Source organism: Echiichthys vipera (genome assembly GCF_963691815.1).
Source record: "Echiichthys vipera genome assembly, chromosome: 8".
NCBI lineage: Eukaryota > Metazoa > Chordata > Actinopteri > Perciformes > Trachinidae > Echiichthys > Echiichthys vipera.
Genome location: NC_139833.1, coordinates 31,137,220 through 31,154,910, shown reverse-complemented (window position 1 = coordinate 31,154,910; position 17,691 = coordinate 31,137,220). Strand labels below are relative to the sequence as shown.

The 17,691-nt window shown below is 43.9% G+C and overlaps 1 protein-coding gene across 2 annotated transcripts in view; it reads left to right on the top strand.

Annotated features, from left to right (window-relative positions):
* The window catches only part of ncalda (neurocalcin delta a), a 92,391-nt gene that overhangs the window by 51,933 nt on the left and 22,767 nt on the right, over positions 1 to 17,691 (top strand). For both annotated transcript variants that reach the window (XM_083918498.1, XM_083918497.1), the window contains one exon: positions 15,359 to 15,769. In XM_083918498.1, the coding sequence (XP_083774624.1) occupies positions 15,392 to 15,769 (378 nt within the window). In that variant the 5' untranslated portion in view covers positions 15,359 to 15,391. The remainder of the gene's footprint in view (positions 1 to 15,358; positions 15,770 to 17,691) is intronic.

The window sequence follows — 17,691 nt, the reverse complement described above, 5'->3', positions numbered from 1 at the left end:
ATTTGAATCATCATTAACACCATGTTTGATTCCCCCACTCTGAAAAACTCAGGGTAAATATTGTCCAGCATCAACCAAAGTTAGCAAGTCTCCCAGAAGCAGGTGCAGCACGATGAGCTTCACAGCAGATACACTCATGCAAAAAGTGCATATTGTTGTAATTATATTTGCGATTTTCAATATAAATCTTGGTGCAATTATTTCAGTGTATGTTTCAATACTTTTTGAGCATTTTCACATTTGTACCAATGTTAAACTGATAACCGTGGTCATTTTACCCAGAAATGAAATGAAACCAGTTCATCTCTCGAAGTAAACTGCAAATATTAGCATGTACAAATGCTAACTAGTTACAGAAGTACCTCTGTTACTTCCAATTAATTTCTTGTTTACATACTCACCTCCTGGATGCTTGCTATACAGTGTAGGCTAACATATATTGTCCTGCTCTATTGGATTCAGGGATGTTTACAGCCCAGCAACCCCAACCAAACATTTTATCTGATGTAGGATTCCATCCATCACACCCTGTGGTTAGTCCTTAAAGTCTTTTCTCGTATAACATTAAAAAGATAGATGAACATTCTGTTTGAAAATACAAGCAATAAACCATTAATTTAACCTCTTTCTAGCGTGTTCAAATATGTAAGCTTAGACAAAGCAGGGCTATGTTAGAACAGTCTAATCTTGACTATTTGAACATCCTTTTCATACTGAGAACACTTGGACTTAATAGCTCTATAGTCCAAAGCCTAGCAATCCTGCTCCTTGATTTCTATGTCATGATCTGGACAGAGAGCTCCCATCGGGGCACCACAGACCTGGAGCCTAGCCCTAGTCCTAGTCCTTCTCTGTTGGACAAAGTGGAAGTGAAGAGTAAGAGATTCCTTGCATGCGTGCAACTTGATCTGATTCTCCCAATGGTCCACCAAAATACAATCATTGTTGTCAAATCTGAATCAGCTGAGATGCTTAATCCACTCTTATCCTCCATGCATTTCTATATCTAATGCTTGCTAGCAGGTCAGATAACACACAGTAGGCTAGTACGGGCATGGTGACAGATCTCTGCACTTTGGCTACATATATGAAATGACAACCCTTAAGTTGAGTATGAAAGTGAATGAGGAAGTGTGTCATCTTGTGTTTCTTATTGGTACACTCATTTCCTCCTGAATCTGTGTGTGCTGGTCTCCTCCTTCTTTCAGGTCTGTTACCATAGCAACCTAATGAAGGCTAAGAAGGCCATTTAAAAGTATAGGGGCTGGAAATATTGACTGTGTGCGGCATCAAGCTAACCAGCTAGCAACCCCAATCAATGTGACAAGACTTAGTCTGCTGTCTCAGGTTTTGTGTTGATTTGGTAGGAAACAGCTCGCACAAGTATGGTCTGCTTTTCTACAAAAGAAAAGGGAAGAATCAAGGAGTTAGATCCTAAAAAAGTTGGCTCTAGTCCAAGTAGTACAAACTCATCTGCCCCCCTGCTCCCCCCCACCCCCCCTTTGAGTCTCCCTCTATCCAGCTACTGCCTGGCCATCTGCCAGCGCCTGTCTCTGTGTTTTCCCACCTTGCCTCTCAGTGCCAGAGCACTGTCAGGAAGTTTGAGGGGAGAGGTTTCTCCTTTTAAATGCCTCTTTGTAACCAGTACACATTACAGATGGATTTAATTTGATTTTGACCAGATGATTGCCTTTTTTGTGAATGCACTCTTACCAGAAAAAAAAAGACATAAAACAGTTACATCAATTGCTAATTAGCATATTAATTTATAACAGTGAGAAATAAATTATTATTGTTAAATTGAACTGTCTGAGGAGAAAGCAGGAAAAGAGAGAACAGAGTCAGTTGTGTATCTTAGGGCCCTGAAGAGTAAAGGCATTTTCTGTCTGTCTGTCTGTCTGTCTGTCTGTCTGTCTGTCTGTCTGTCTGTGTCTTTGTCCTTCTCTGCCTCACCTCCCCACTCCCATCTCTGTTGTTCCTGCTGTCCATTGTTCTGGACACTCAAGCTGCTGCCTTGCACTAAGAAAAACCAAATGTACAGATGTTTCTTACCAACGAAGACCCCCACCCCCTCCCAATTTCTTTATGGTTGCACATAACAGTCCCTTTGTGTGGGTAGCACTCAGGGATTTCATCCCAGGCTGTTGTGGTTTTCCATTGCAAATTTAGCAACACCATTTGGGGTTTCATTAAGAACAATTTATAGTACATTATAAATAGAGAGATGAAGGAAATCAAGTTAAGTTTAATTATTGTTTAAGAAACACCATAAATATGCATATATCTGCTTTCAACATTTTGATGCTAAGGCACAACTGGACCAAACATAGGCGCACTGAGCAATAAATTAGCACCCAGTAATGAAAAGTAATCCAGGAAATAAATGGGAGCTTTCCAAAGTGAAGTGCATGTCGTACACTCAATTTAAAACCTTGTTTCCATATAACACCTAATATGCCATTGACTTGCTATACTTAGAAGCAAAATTATAATGCAGTGCTTATTCACCTCTGTTTAGAATAATACTGTGTTGTTATTTGTTAGTAGTTAACCTGTGAGCACTTGTTAAGTTGTTGAGCCTTTAAATAGTATTTTAATAAATGATTAATAAGTGTGGCCTGATTGAATAGTAACTGGAAGGAAGTGCAACTTCTCCATCACTGCTAAAAAAAAAACCTTTGAACAGGTGTCAAACAGGGTTGAGTACTGAAACACGGTTCCTAAGCGAACTGTATCTACCGAACCGAATGACAACGCAGATTTCTGTGCCTCATTGTGGTGCCACTTAAATACCTGAGCTCTTCTCTGGTGCTCCGTAAACAGACGTTACAGTGTAAAGAACTGGGTTGAACTAAGTTTTAAGTTGGCACCTGGGACAGGAGTGAATATCACCACGGGGGCAAACCGAGCTTCACTGCTCACACGTGAGTGATATAAGGTTACCATTAGGTATTACATTATTATTAGGTATTACATTATTATGATTATTATACATTATACGTATTACATTACACTTGGCAGCAGGTCACGTTAGCCTCCTGTTCGCTAACACGAAATGCTCACCAGAGGTGAGTCACCTCTGCCCGTTTGTGTAAAAGTCTCTGTGTTCTACTCTCAGGACTTTTGTAGCTTCTAACTGAAACTCTGTGCCCTGAAGTTTAGCTCCACTGTTTGTACTTGTACTCAGATATCTTCTTTATTTATTGGCAGTTTTTCAAGCCTTTATCAGATAGGACAGACAGGAAATGGGTTGAGAGAGAAAGGGAGAGACATGCAGTAAAGGGACGCAGGTCGGAGTGGAACCTGTGGCTGCTGCCTCAAGGACCTTCAGCCTTTTTACATGGGGCGACTCTAACCGCTGAGCCACCGGCCGCCCAATCTTCTTTATTTTTTTCTGTTTCGTACTCTTTAAGCTGAATAAGACTTGTGTTATGTTACTGCTGATGGAAACACAACATTTCCTGATTTAGACACTTTTAAAATAACGGGGGACTTTTATTTTGAAGAATTCATACAATATTAATGTGTTTATTCGTGTTACACCTCGGATCAATAACAATTCATTCATCATCCATCTTCAACCGCTTGTCCCTGTCGGGGTCACGGCTGACACCAGGCGTGAGGCGGGGTCCACCCTGGACAGAACGCCAGTCTATCACAGGGCACATAGAGACAGACAACCATTCACACGGGGGCAATTTAGAGTCAACAATGGACTTAACACGTGCATGTGGGAGGAAACCGGAGAATCCAGAGAAAACCCACACAGACATGGGGAGAGCATGCAAACTCCAAACAGCCGGGGTTTGAACCAGAAACAGCAGAGCTTAAATGAGTCTCTTCTGAGCTCGGAGACAGCAGTTTGTTGGAAGGTTGGCAGTGTTGGAGATTGCACTCTCTTTTCTTCTTAGTTTCCTTAGTTAAAGGTTGAATATGGAGAATGAGTAGAACTCCTTTCTCTCAGTCCATGGAGTAAATGCTTGGCCTATAGTGACTCGTCTGCGGTCCCTCAGCTGCTGGGACAAATAACGCCCCCTTTACTGATGCTACAGTAGCTGCACCTAACAACAGACAACCCTGGCAACCAGCAACGCCCAACACTATTGGCTGCTACCATGGAAAAAGAACGGGAAAGAAATTTATCGTCAAACCCGTCGAAAATGATTAAATATTTATTCAGACTAAATATATTTTTTATGGAAAAGCAATACTTTCATTCTGTCCCCCTCAAAACGCCCCGTGGGTGGATTCTTTTTTTTTACTATGAAATAAAGATTCTACATATTTAACCTTTAAATTGATTATTAACACTTCAACCCCGGCAGCTCAGACACACACACACACACACACACACACTCTTTCTACTGGTCATCTGAGATTCCTTCTCCACAGGAATCTGTTGTACTGCAGCTGGACCATGAGCCCTCTTCACCCTCAGCAACAGCTGCTGTTATACATTTGGGAAAGTGGGGTAATTATATGAGCATTTGGGGTCATCAGTTGTGCTCTGTTGTGTTGTTATCTAATCTCTGTGCAGGTTATTTCAGGAGGGCTGCATGCTTCCTCGTGAAAGAGTGCAGAGTGGTTATTTTGGTGTTATATTAGTGTAAAGATGTAACCTTTAGGGTGACCAGGGATTAAGGCCTGTCATGATTATGTATTTTTTGTTGCATGTTATACCACATTTCCACCTTGTTTTCTGCCATTTGTACAATTAAGTTATGAAATGCCCTCAAAATAGATCCAGTTTTGAACAAGTCCCCACTCTTTTATTCCATGTCATTGTCTGAATACAGTATGACACCTTAGCATAATGACTTTAAACAAATGAGAATATTTCAAGTACAAAGTAAGACGGCGTCTCATGAACCTGGTTGCTTGTTCTTGCAGAGATGATTTTGCTACATGTTCCAAAGAGCAGCTTTTTATTTCTGTTTTGTACTCTAAACCAGTCTGACCACGGTCAAAGAGAGTTTTTTTTTAATCAGGTGGCACACAATCTGAGAGGCTGTTAAAGTCTGCCAACCCAACCCGTCTTCATCCCATCATATGGCCGTATGTGACGAGTTGGACCCTTGGACGTCACTTGTCAATGCACTGTGTAGCCCTGCATGTCAAAGCCATGACATTCCTCTACAGGGGACACATGGTTAATGTTGTGAATTTATATTACATATATACATGGTAAGGGAAAGATTATGGGTGAGGTTCAAATGACTGTATCTCTCCTAACTACAGTCAGTGACTCACAGGACATGAACAGGAGACAAACCGAACCAAAACCATCATCACTTGACAAAACGGCAGCATTTGACACCCTGGTAAAGCCTAGTTCAGTTGTGGTTCATTTACTAATGATTCTAATCTATCCATGTAAAAAGAATAGTTTGGAGTAGCTGCTTCAAATGAAGAATACATGCAGAGTAGACTGCTGTAATGTTCAACCTTTTAATGCCTAAATTATTATCATTATTTGACACCATCTTTCATAGAAAGGGTTTTTAATAAGTGAGTTCATACAACTGTTGATCACATTTGTCTACTTGCTACTCACCTCGCATACCTGCACCCACACCTGTACACACATAGACACACACAGCCTGCAGTCACTGATTCTGTGTATTTGAGTGTGAGTCATGTGTGTACCAATGCGTGTGTGTGCAGCGCACTCAGCCAGAAAGCTCATCAATGGCTGTGAGATTTGCCGAATGTTACTATGGTAACTGCAGTGGAATTGCTTCATGAGAGAGTGAATTGTTCATGTGTAGGATGGAATAAAACAGAGGATGAAGAGGATGGTAATAAGCTTCAGGCAAGGTGGAAGAGATGAGGAGTTTATGAATGGAAAGATGTGTTAAAGAGAGATGGAGGAAGGATAGCTGAAGAGCATGAAGATGGGAAAAGATTGTGTTGGAGAGAATAAAAAGCAAGGTGTATGTATGAACATTATGGATACACTGTTTTCATCCTGCTCCATGTCTCCTCTGCCTCTCTCATATCAGTGTGTGAGAGCCGTCTCATATGTGTATTCATACAGCATTAACATCATCACAGTCTTCACAGCCTTTCATCGTCAAGAGCCTTTGGGTTTTACATAGAAACTGTTTTGTCCCCAGAGGAAGTGGACAATACTGTATATCAGCAGCTTACAGTTACTGGTGTTTGTGTGTGTGTGTGTGTGTGTGTGTGTGTGTGTGTGTGTGTGTGTGTGTGTGTGTGTGTGTGTGTGTGTGTGTGTGTGTGTGTGTGTGTGTGTGTGTGTGTGTGTGTGTGTGTGTGTGTGTGTGTGTGTGTGTGACAGACTGAAAGGTAATCACTCTGCAGGTCAGTTTTTGTAACAGTACCTTAAACAGTAGTCAGGGCGATAATCGGCATAAAGCAAAGACTTTTTTTTTAATTTCCTTTTTCACCCAAACCTTCAGTTATACAGTTTCACAGCATTTTAAGACAGAGGACTACTCATGCACAAAACAAACCTACCCACAGGTCTGGGAATTCATTCAATCCAATTTTAAAAAGCATGGCACATAAAATCTTTGATGCTCTTTCATTTAATGTTGAAGGCCTTACATCTCTTTGTTTACCTACTTCTTTTGTTTGTGCTTTGTAATTCAAAACCATTTTGTGAATGGAAAGGAAATTGGAGAAAGAAGAATGCACACTAGAACGTGGATAAAACCTCCTGAAAGAAACACACTTTGCATTAATATTTAGGATTGCAGTTTGTTGAGGATGAATCCCTCTGACTTTGGTGATCACTTGTCTTTTCCACTAGCGCCACCATAAGGGTGACATTTGTGGCTTTGAGTGAAATATATTGACAACTATTTAATGGATTGCTATGGAATTTGGTTCAGACATCCATGTCCCCTTCAGAAGGATTTGTCATAACTTTGGGTGTTTTCACACCTGCACTTCTTAGTCCGGTCAAATCTCACTCTTTGTGAACAAAGCAATTCACACCAAGACCATTGAGAGGAGGTGAAGTTCCAAACAAACTCTGGAGCAGTCTTTTTGTGCTGAGAACATGACCCGACTTTGATTAGACCCAACTACCACATGTACTCCGCAAATTTGAGCTAAATGGCTAATGAAGGTAGCAAAAAGCGCACGTTGTGATGCTCACATAAATGTATCCACAGATTTACAGACATCTCTTTTATTATGTAAGTCAATGGGAATAAGTCATTTTGCCCCATGGTTTCATGTGACTGTGACAGAAGATGTATACCAGGGCTGCCCAACCCTGCTCCTGGAGAGCCACTGTCCTGCATGTTTTAGGTTTATCTCTGCTCCAACACACCTGAGTCTATTGCTCTGCTCGTTATCCAGCAGCTGAAGCTTGTCACAGGTTCTTTAATCATTAGAGTCAGGGAGAAACCTAAAAAATGCAGGACAGTAGCTCTCCAGGAGCACCCCTGTAGTGCCTCCATGAGGTCAAATTATTTACTTTACTAGTCATTTGTATGACCAAATACCTGCAAAGCCAATACCCATCAGCTGGTCTCATGTGTTCAGATGGTGAACATTTTACCTGCTAAATATCAGCAGTCTTCATTGTTACTCTGAATTCCAGTGTCCAGGTTATCTTGTTTTTATTGACCTATGTGCAGCTTGTTATAATTCGCTCTCTACTACTGTGTTATCTGCCCTCATATTTTTCAATATGCTGCTGTTTAAATGCTTACTATTTTTTTTGCTGTTCTCAGTGTGGCTGTTCAAACAACATTCTGTGATACTAGTAATCAAAGGAGAGTGTCAAACACAATTCCCTAAAAAAAAGCATTCTTCCAATAATTAGTGTGCCACTCGTGATTGCTCCCCTTCATTAGGATTCTGTCCTACCCAGACATCACACCTGTTTTCATGATCATGTTTACCAAAGAGAGGTAGAGGCTGCTCTGCACCTTTAACCACCCGGCTCGTTATTTTAAAGTGATTTAGGGCACTCAAGTTTCCACTGTGCTCTGAGAGTAGATCATTCAAAACTCTGATAAGTTATCACTTCTCAAATATCCTTGCTTACTTTGTGGAATTTCTACTCAGAGGTAGCCTCAGTGAAGTGAGTGCAGGAGGTCTGCTGTTGTAGTATCTACCATGATTTGACTTTATGTTCTAAGACTGACAGACAGTTGTAGCAGTCAACGAGACACTGACACCCGATGACCTGCGCACTCTCTCCATGTGAGAAAGAAACTTTCAGCAGTTGTTGTCATTTGCTAAGGTTTTCTATAGTGCCCTATTCAAGGACTTCACTCAGTGATTTTGAGTACAGTGTGACAAGTGACTCATTTCCTGAAGCTTTTTAGAGTGAAGGCCATATCAAGGCTAACAGGGCTGAATACATACTGGTCACAAATCCATACAAACTGAGCACATACAAAATAAAGTATTTTAGGTCAAAGTTGTTTGGTCTTTGTAATTGTATTTTTTTGATTGATTGACACACATGCCAAAATAATAGCATGTATTTATTCACATACAAAGAAAGAACATGGTTATGTGATGAAGCCACCAGGACCAGGCATTTCCTGTTAGTGTCCCAAAAAAGGGCAGACATAAAACAGCACTCACGTTTTCCCTGGCTGACACTATTGACCCAAAGTGGCTAATGTTAAATAAATACATAATACATTATGGGATAAATAATCATGCAGATAAATAAAGACAATTCATGGAGTATTATTATTATTATTATTGTGACTCAAGGAATAACCCAATATTCATCCGTAAATTAAAAAAAATGTTATTTCAAACATTTTCAAAAAAACTCTTTTATTTCATAAGATCATTTTTCTCACTGACCAGCTGTTTGGTTATTCAGCCTGAAGCAACAGCCAATCACTTAACTGGCTCTGTCTTGTTTGTCTTACTTAACAATGACGTGGCCAAAAAAGTGGTATTATGAAACGATACACTCATTGGGGAAAAGTGGCCTGGTGACATAAAAACTGTGGGGATAAATTAAACACTTTGGCTCTACATTAATAACAGGATTTACTCGTTACTTCTAGAACCATAGATTTGAAAAGAGCTTATGATTAGAATGATCTCATCTCATCTCATCTCATCTTCATCCGCTTATCCGGGGTCGGGTCGCGGGGGCAGCAGCTTTAGCAGGGGACCCCAAACTTCCCTTTCCTGGGCCACATTAACCAGCTCTAACTGGGGGATCCCGAGGCGTTCCCAGGCCAGTGTGGAGATATAATCTCTCCACCTAGTCCTGGGTCTTCCCCGAGGCCTCCTCCCAGCTGGCCGTGCCTGGAACACCTCCCTAGGGAGGCGCCCAGGGGGCATCCTTACCAGATGCCCGAACCACCTCAACTGGCTCCTTTCAACGATAAGGAGCAGCGGCTCTACTCCGAGTTCCTCACGGATGGCTGAACTTCTCACCCTATCTCTAAGGGAGGCTCCAGCCACCCTCCTGAGAAAACCCATTTCGGCCGCTTGTACTCGCGACCTCGTTCTTTCGGTCATGACCCAACTTTCATGACCATAGGTGAGGGTAGGAACGAAGATTGACCGGTAGATCGAGAGCTTTGCCTTCCGGCTCAGCTCTCTTTTCGTCACAACGGTGCCGTAGAGCGACTGCAACACCGCCCCCGCTGCTCCGATTCTCCGGCCAAACTCACGCTCCATCGTCCCCTCACTCGTGAACATGATCCCGAGGTACTTGAACTCCTTCACTTGGGGTAAGGACTCATTCTCTACCTGGAGTAAGCAATCCACCGGTTTCCTGCTAAGAGCCATGGCCTCAGATTTAGAGATGCTGATACTCATCCCAGCCGTTTCACACTCGGCTGCGAACCGATCCAGTGAGTGCTGAAGGTCACTGACCGACGATGCCATCAGGACCACATCATCTGCGAAAAGCAGAGACGAGATCCTCAGCCCACCGAACTGCAACCCCTCCCCACCACGACTACGCCTTGAAATCCTGTCCATGAAAATCACGAACAGGATTGGTGACAAAGCGCACCCCTGGCGGAGGCCAACCCCCACCGGAAACGAATCCGACTTACTCCCGAGGATCCGGACACAGCTCTCACTTTGGGTGTACAGAGATTGGATGGCCCACAGAAGTGACCCCCTCACCCCATACTCCCGCAGCACCTCCCACAGTATCTCCCTAGGAACCCGGTCATATGCCTTCTCCAGATCCACAAAACACATGTAGACTGGATGAGCATACTCCCAGGCCCCCTCCAGGATCCTTGCGAGAATGAAGAGCTGGTCCGTTGTTCCACGTCCAGGACGGAATCCACATTGTTCCTCTTCAATCTGAGGTTCGACTATAGGACGAACCCTCCTTTCCAGCACCTTGGAGTAGACTTTACCAGGGAGGCTGAGTAGTGTGATACCCCTGTAATTGGCACACACCCTCTGGTCCCCCTTTTTAAAAAGAGGAACCACCACCCCGGTCTGCCACTCCCTTGGCACTGTCCCAGACTTCCACGCAATGTTGAAGAGGCGTGTCAACCAAGACAGCCCCTCCCAACCCAAAGTTTTCAGCATTTCTGGACGAATCTCATCAACCCCTGGGGCTTTGCCACTGTGGAGTTGTTTGACTACCTCAGTGACTTCCGCCAGGGATATTGACAATGATTCCCCATCAGCCTCCAGCTCTGCCTCTACAAAAGAGGGCGTGTTAGTCGGATTAAGGAGTTCCTCAAAGTGCTCCTTCCACCGCCCGATCACCTCATCGACTGAGGTCACCAGCGTCCCGTCTTTACTGTAAACAGCTTGGACGGTTCCCCGTTTCCCCCTCCTGAGATGTCGAATGGTTTTCCAGAAGCACCTTGGTGCCGCCCGAAAATGGCTTCTCCGAACTCCTCCCACACCCGCTGCTTTGCCTCTGACACAGCAGAGGCTGCAGCCCTTCTGGCCTGTCGGTACCTTGCAACTGCCTCCGGAGTCTTCTGGGATAGCATATCCCGGAAGGCCTCCTTCTTCAGTCGGACAGCTTCCCTGACCACCGGTGTCCACCACGGTGTTCGAGGGTTACCGCCCCTTGAGGCACCTAAGACCTTGAGGCCACAGCTCACCGCTGCAGCTTCAGCAATTGAAGCTTTGAACATTGCCCACTCCGGTTCAATGCCCCCAACCTCCACAGGGATGCCAGAAAAGCTCCGCCGGAGGTGTGAGTTGAAGATCTCTCGGACAGGGGCCTCCTCCAGACGTTCCCAGTTCACCCGCACTACTCGTTTGGGCTTACCTGGTCTGTCCAGAATCTTCCCCCATCCTCTGATCCAACCCATCACCAGATGGTGATCAGTTGACAGCTCTGCCCCTCTCTTCACCCGAGTGTCCAAAACATGCGGCCTCAGATCAAATGATACGATCACAAAATCGATCATCGACCTTTGGCCTAGGGTGCTCTGGTACCACGTACACTTATGAGCATCCTTATGTTCGAACATGGTGTTAGTTATAGATAATCCGTGACTAGCACAGAAGTCTAATAACTGACGACCACTCAGATTTAGATCAGGGAGGCCGTTCCTCCCAATCACGCCTCTCCAGGTGTCTCCATCATTGCCCACGTGGGCGTTGAAGTCTCCCAGCAGAACTATTGAGTCCCCTACTGGAGCCCCATGCAGGACTCCATTCAGGGTCTCCAAGAAGGCCGAATACTCTGAACTGCTGTTTGGTGCATATGCACAAACAACAGTCATAGTTTTCCCCCCTACCACCCGCAGGCGTAAGGAGGCGACCCTCTCGTCCACCGGGGTGAACTCCAACACCGCGGCGCTCAGCCGGGGGTTTGTGAATATCCCCACACCCGCCCGGCGCCTCACACCCTGGGCAACTCCAGAGAAGAATAGTGTCCAACCCCTATCCAGGAGAACGGTTCCAGAACCGAGACTGTGTGTGGAGGTAAGCCCCACCAGATCTAACTGGTAGCGCTCCACCTCCCGCACAAGCTCCGGCTCCTTCCCCGACAGAGAGGTGACATTCCACGTCCCAAGAGCCAGCTTCTGCTGCCCTTGTCTGGTCCGTCGAGGCCCCTCACCTTCACTGCCACCCGTGCAGCAGCGCACCCGACCCAAGTGGTTCCTCCTGCGAGTGGTGGGCCCACAGGATGGAGAGGAGGGAGGTGCCACGTCACTTTTTCGGGCTGTGCCCGGCCGGGCTCCGTGGCAAACCCGGCCACCAGGCACTCGCCGGCGAGCCCTCCGTCTGGGCCTGGCTCCAGACGGGGGCCCCGGGCTTCCTCCGGGCAGGGTCTCTCTTCCTCTTTGTTGTTTGTCCATTGAGTCTTTGTGAACCATTCTTAGTCCGGCCCCTCGCCTGAGACCACTTTGCCATGGGAGACCCTACCAGGAGCATTAAGCTCCAGACAACACAGCCCTCAGGTTCACAGGGACACACAAACCTCTCCACCACGATAAGGTGATGGTTCCCGGAGAGGAATGAGATTAGAATGATGTAAATCCTAATCTTTAAGATTTGAGATATCTTGTTTCTAGTGGCCTCTGTGGCAGTAAGATGTAACTGCAGGTGAGCCTGTTCTTTCAGAGCCTCCATCTTGTCACGTTCACGCTCACTATGCGTGTTGTTGTTGTTTGGTTTTGTTTTTTTTGCTCTTTTGTAAATTTTCAGCAAAGAGGCAACAAGTGCTTTCATTAGTGGGTCACATGATTAATCATCATTGTTTTAACTCATGTTGTCATAGATAGGAACTTAAAAGACAATTAAATAGGTGGAAATCTTACGGATTATATGTTTTAATTAAACTACAGTACTCAGTCACTGCCCAAAAATAATCCAGTGTCATACACTTCCTAGAACAGTAGATCTAGGTAACAGGAAATAGTTTATAGTCAAGTGAATTTAGTAAATACACATACAGTGCATTTAACATCTGTTCATTAAGGTGTTTTATTGTATGAACATTGAAATCAACTGCAAACAGGGGTGAAAGCTATATCCTGTACATAAAGATCCACACTACAAACACTAGTATGGCAGTTCCAGGAAGAGAACTAAGATATTGTTTCTCAAGAGATTATTAATCTGAATGATGTTTGTTGAGCGGCTCATCTTAAATGTCATTTGGCTGTGTGTGTGTGTGTGTGTGTGTGTGTGTGTGTGTGTGTGTGTGTGTGTGTGTGTGTGTGTGTGTGTGTGTGTGTGTGTGTGTGTGTGTGTGTGTGTGTGTGTGTGTGTGTGTGTGTGTGTGTGTGTGTGTGTGTGTGTGTGTCTGTGTGTCTGTGTGTGTCTGTGTATGTGTGTGTATTTTATAGACTAATTAAACCCATGTCAGGCATATGGTGTTGTGTGTACTCAGAGTACACAGTGCTGTTTTCCATGGAAAGTTCCAGTAGTTTGTGGACGGTCCCACGAGGCTCAATCCACTACCGTTTTAACTCTAATTTGACTGAGCCATTAGACCATCTTTGTCTTCTTTTAAAATCGTGTGCACCTTTGGACTGGTCCCCACAGAGGTTGCTGCTGGAAAGCACAGGAATCATTTTATGCACAGACACATGAACATAAGTTCACATGCAACGCAGTTATCTTTTACAAGCTGCAGTTTATAAACACTGTTGCTGGTTGATGTTTATCAAATGTGTATAAGACTCTCCCTCTTGTCAGGCTCAGAGTCAGAGGACAGAACACAGTCCTGAAAGTGACTGCAAGCGATCACAACACAGACCGACTGAGAGATGCACTGGAGGCTGATGTTATCAACTTAACGTTGCTGTTATTTGCTAAGCCTGTTAATGTTCTCACTTGTCCAGGTCATCGTTATCCCCAAAGCAATTTCAGTCAAAAGCAACTGGACTTGGTTATTTGTCTAGGAAGACGTTTCACCTCTCATCCAAGAGGCTTCATCAGTTCATGTACGCATCTGACCAGGCTGGGACTCTAAAATTATATTAGAAAGAACATGTTTTCCATATTTCATCTTTATGTCTTTTAGTTTCTTTTTTTCCGTAACCATATAGATCTGCTTCAGAGCAGAGCCCTTGCATATTTTGCAGGGGCTTACAGCTTGCGTAGCGAGTCGACCAGCTTCAAGCTGTCCTGTGAGGCATTTCAGGCACTTGTGTAGCCACGGGGTCCTAAGCAGCTGTGTAGTTTGAATATGCGTTGGGTCGGCTGTGGTAATATAACACATAACATGTTTTTCAAAGGACCGACTGTACGACCCATGGTTATGAGTTCAAACCCCAGAAAAAAAATAATGACATTCCCTCATTCTTCATATTTGTAATGACTGCTGCAGGAAATCATGAAAAGGGGCTCAGCACACTTTTGTGAATTATTTTTTCTTTAACAATATGTTGCACACTGAAACTCTAAATGCATAGTTATAAACAGGCAGTAACAATGTGGAGTTGTCTTACCTTGAAACAGGCTAAATCTAACACTTAACACTCTGACACGTGCTGCTTATGCTCCTTATGCTATCTGAGCTGAAAAGGAGCTTTCCTTATTTCTAATTTTGGGATTCCTGCAGTTTATGGCACTAGGCGCACTAACACTGTCCTTCCGCACCGGGCCAAATACATTTTTTCAGCTAAAGCCTAGTGCGTTTGACCAGTGTGAGTGCACCCACTCCGCGCATAACTGACAGCGGGCCGTCCATGGCCCGCCTGAGAGAGGTGGGCTTTTGTAAAGCACGTCTGCACATGTACGAGCACGAGCGTGCGTACGTGTACGAGCACGAGGCCTACGATGGTTCTGACGTAATTTATGTGCGCCTGTTTGGACATAGAAAATAGAAGGAGGGACCATGCGCGGACATTTAACAACAACAACAATGGCGGCGAAAGGTTCATGTTGGTGTGATGCGGAGGTGGAGTGTTTACTGCAGATTTGGTAGATGAAAATATTCAAAAACAGTCGGACAAGACGCACAAAAACTTGGAAACAAAGCGACGCATCGCGATGACGTGCATCAATGCGTGTGACGTGTTACGGCGTGATGACGTATAGGCAGCAAGAAGCATTCGCCGAGGCCCAGGCGGTGTGAGTACAAACGGGCCTGGGGCGCGGGGGGAGAGGGAGGGGGGACAAGTACCCTAAAGCCCGGGGCGCGGTGCGGAGGGACAGTGTGAGTGATTCTTGTGTGCTTTCTACCCCTGCGTGTGCTAGCACATTATTCCAAAACACAAGTAAATGAGTTTATCCAATTCTGCTTGTAATTCTGGTATTCTGGTATCTATATATTGTATCCATATTGTATCCGTGTGATGAACAGTTTTTCTTTTCATCTCTGTCCTTGGACCCTTGGACTCCTTAGCTTGGACCCAAGAAATCAATAGAACACTACAGTATATTGCACATTAAATTGTCTGTTGACAGTTGTCCCACCTAAAACCAAATCTTCTCACTCCCTCTCTCCCAGCTGTGATCTGAGTGTTTGACCGGACCAACAGACATGGGGAAGCAGAACAGCAAGCTCCGTCCTGAGGTGATGCAGGACCTCCTGGAGAGCACTGACTTCACTGAGCACGAGATCCAGGAGTGGTACAAGGGCTTCCTGAGGGACTGCCCCAGCGGGAACCTCTCTATGGAGGAGTTCAAGAAGATCTACGGTAACTTCTTCCCTTATGGAGACGCATCAAAGTTTGCAGAGCATGTCTTTCGCACATTCGATGCTAATGGTGACGGGACAATAGACTTTCGGGAGTTTATCATCGCACTAAGTGTGACGTCACGTGGCAAGCTGGAGCAGAAGTTGAAATGGGCATTCAGTATGTACGACCTGGACGGAAATGGGTACATCAGTAAAGCTGAGATGCTGGAGATTGTTCAGGTGAGTGTGCATGGTGGCATATGGACACATTGTGCTCAGTGTGTATACATATACAAAAGACATATATTGAACAGGCCATGGCTAACAAAAGATCCCAGTGTGTAATATACAGACAAAAGTGAAAACAGAACAGAAAATTACACTTACATGGTGAAAGTTTCTACAGCACTGAACAAGGTAGGATGATTTGAGGAAAATTACAAGCTGCAGTTCAGTATTCACTGAGTAATGAGTGATTTAGAAATGCAGATTTCTAAAACATGGGGAACTGGGGGAAGGGTGAGGTAGGATTATTATTTGTATCCATTTTATTGTTATTCTTGTTCAAATGTAGTCTGTTATTTGATTTGTTTTATTGTTTCCTCATGTAGTTGATCGCTAGTTTTATATGCATGTACAATTGCTCTTACATTTGTGAATATTCTTCATTAACGATCCATCAATGTATAACCTCACCTTATATATTTTATATATACATATATATATATATATATATATATATAAAATATATAAATAATAACTATCACATAAAAGAAATGCAGATTTAAATCATGATGAATATTAGCGTAATACTCATACTACATTTTTAAGCTCTGACTCTTTTATACATTCTGCGTTTAGTTTTGGGAAGGCAGCTCGACTGAAGTATATACGAGAGGGAATTGCATATCTTTTATTCAGCATTCAGAGGAGATTTGGAAATGCATCTTTGGCCACCGTGTTAAGGATTACCATGTCTTTGGCGAGGTCGTGCGTTATGACATTCACTATCTCACGGTGCCTCTGTGAGCCCTTTTCATATGGAGTAACCACAAAAGTAAGCACAAAAGACTCATACATAGTTGTTTGTTGACCAGAATGGGCTTGAGTATCACTGTCAGTGGTCTTTTCTGCCATGCTCTGATCGTATGATTCCCCATGGGGCTTCTTCAAGTGCTGATATAAATTTGTTGTGTGGCCTCGTGATGTTGCGACTACAACACGACTAGCCTTGCACCATCCCTTCTTTTGAAGCACGTCTGTCGTCACAAAACCGAAATAACCCCACATCACTGAAGTTTGTGGTTCAGCTGAAGCCATTTTCCACACACCTAAAGTTATTTGGTGCTTTGTTGTTGTTGGGCTTTCACAGTCATCTAAAGCCATGATTGGTACACGAGGAGCAAGGCACTCCTGATTGGTTAGCATGAATAAGAATGGTGGACACAGTGCTACCAGGTAGAGTGCTCTCAGTGCACTGTGGACGAGTGAGTTAATGGAGAGAAAACCACAAGACCAATCGATTGGTTGTCAACCAAGGTTTTCTTTGGTTCTTTGGACTACAGCCCTATAAACATGACCCTGTCCCAACTTTTTGAACATGTTGCATGCATCAAATTCTAAATGAGAATATCCTTTTCAAAAACAATAACATTCTTCTGTTTAAGCATTTGAAATGTTTTTGTGCTATTTTCATTTACATATGGGGTTTCAATGATTTGCAAATCATTGCATTCTGTTTTTATTTTTTTGGAAAGGGTTGTATTGCAAGATAGTGTTGTGTGCGACTGTGAAGGCAGTCAGTTCTGAATAAATGTCCTTCAGATGAGGCACAGAAACATACACGCTCACACTACTGTAACATTAGCCAGGGTAGTGATTGTTAAACATTTGTTAAACATTTGTTAAACATTTGGACGCTCATTTTCACTGTATCCATAACACACTCTTTATGAGACTAGGAAAAACATTGCTGGCATTTTAAGAGCATACAGCTGCACTCCACAGAGGGAGGAAGCTCTGACGGACTTGGAGCTGGATGTGCCTCAATCTAATACTTAGTTTCCCCCAGAAAAGTTATTAGGCCCGGAGGTAAGTGTTCGGCACGGGTCAGCGGCAGACAAATGTAGCATTAAAGTAGGGCATTATAGTTTTTTGTGATA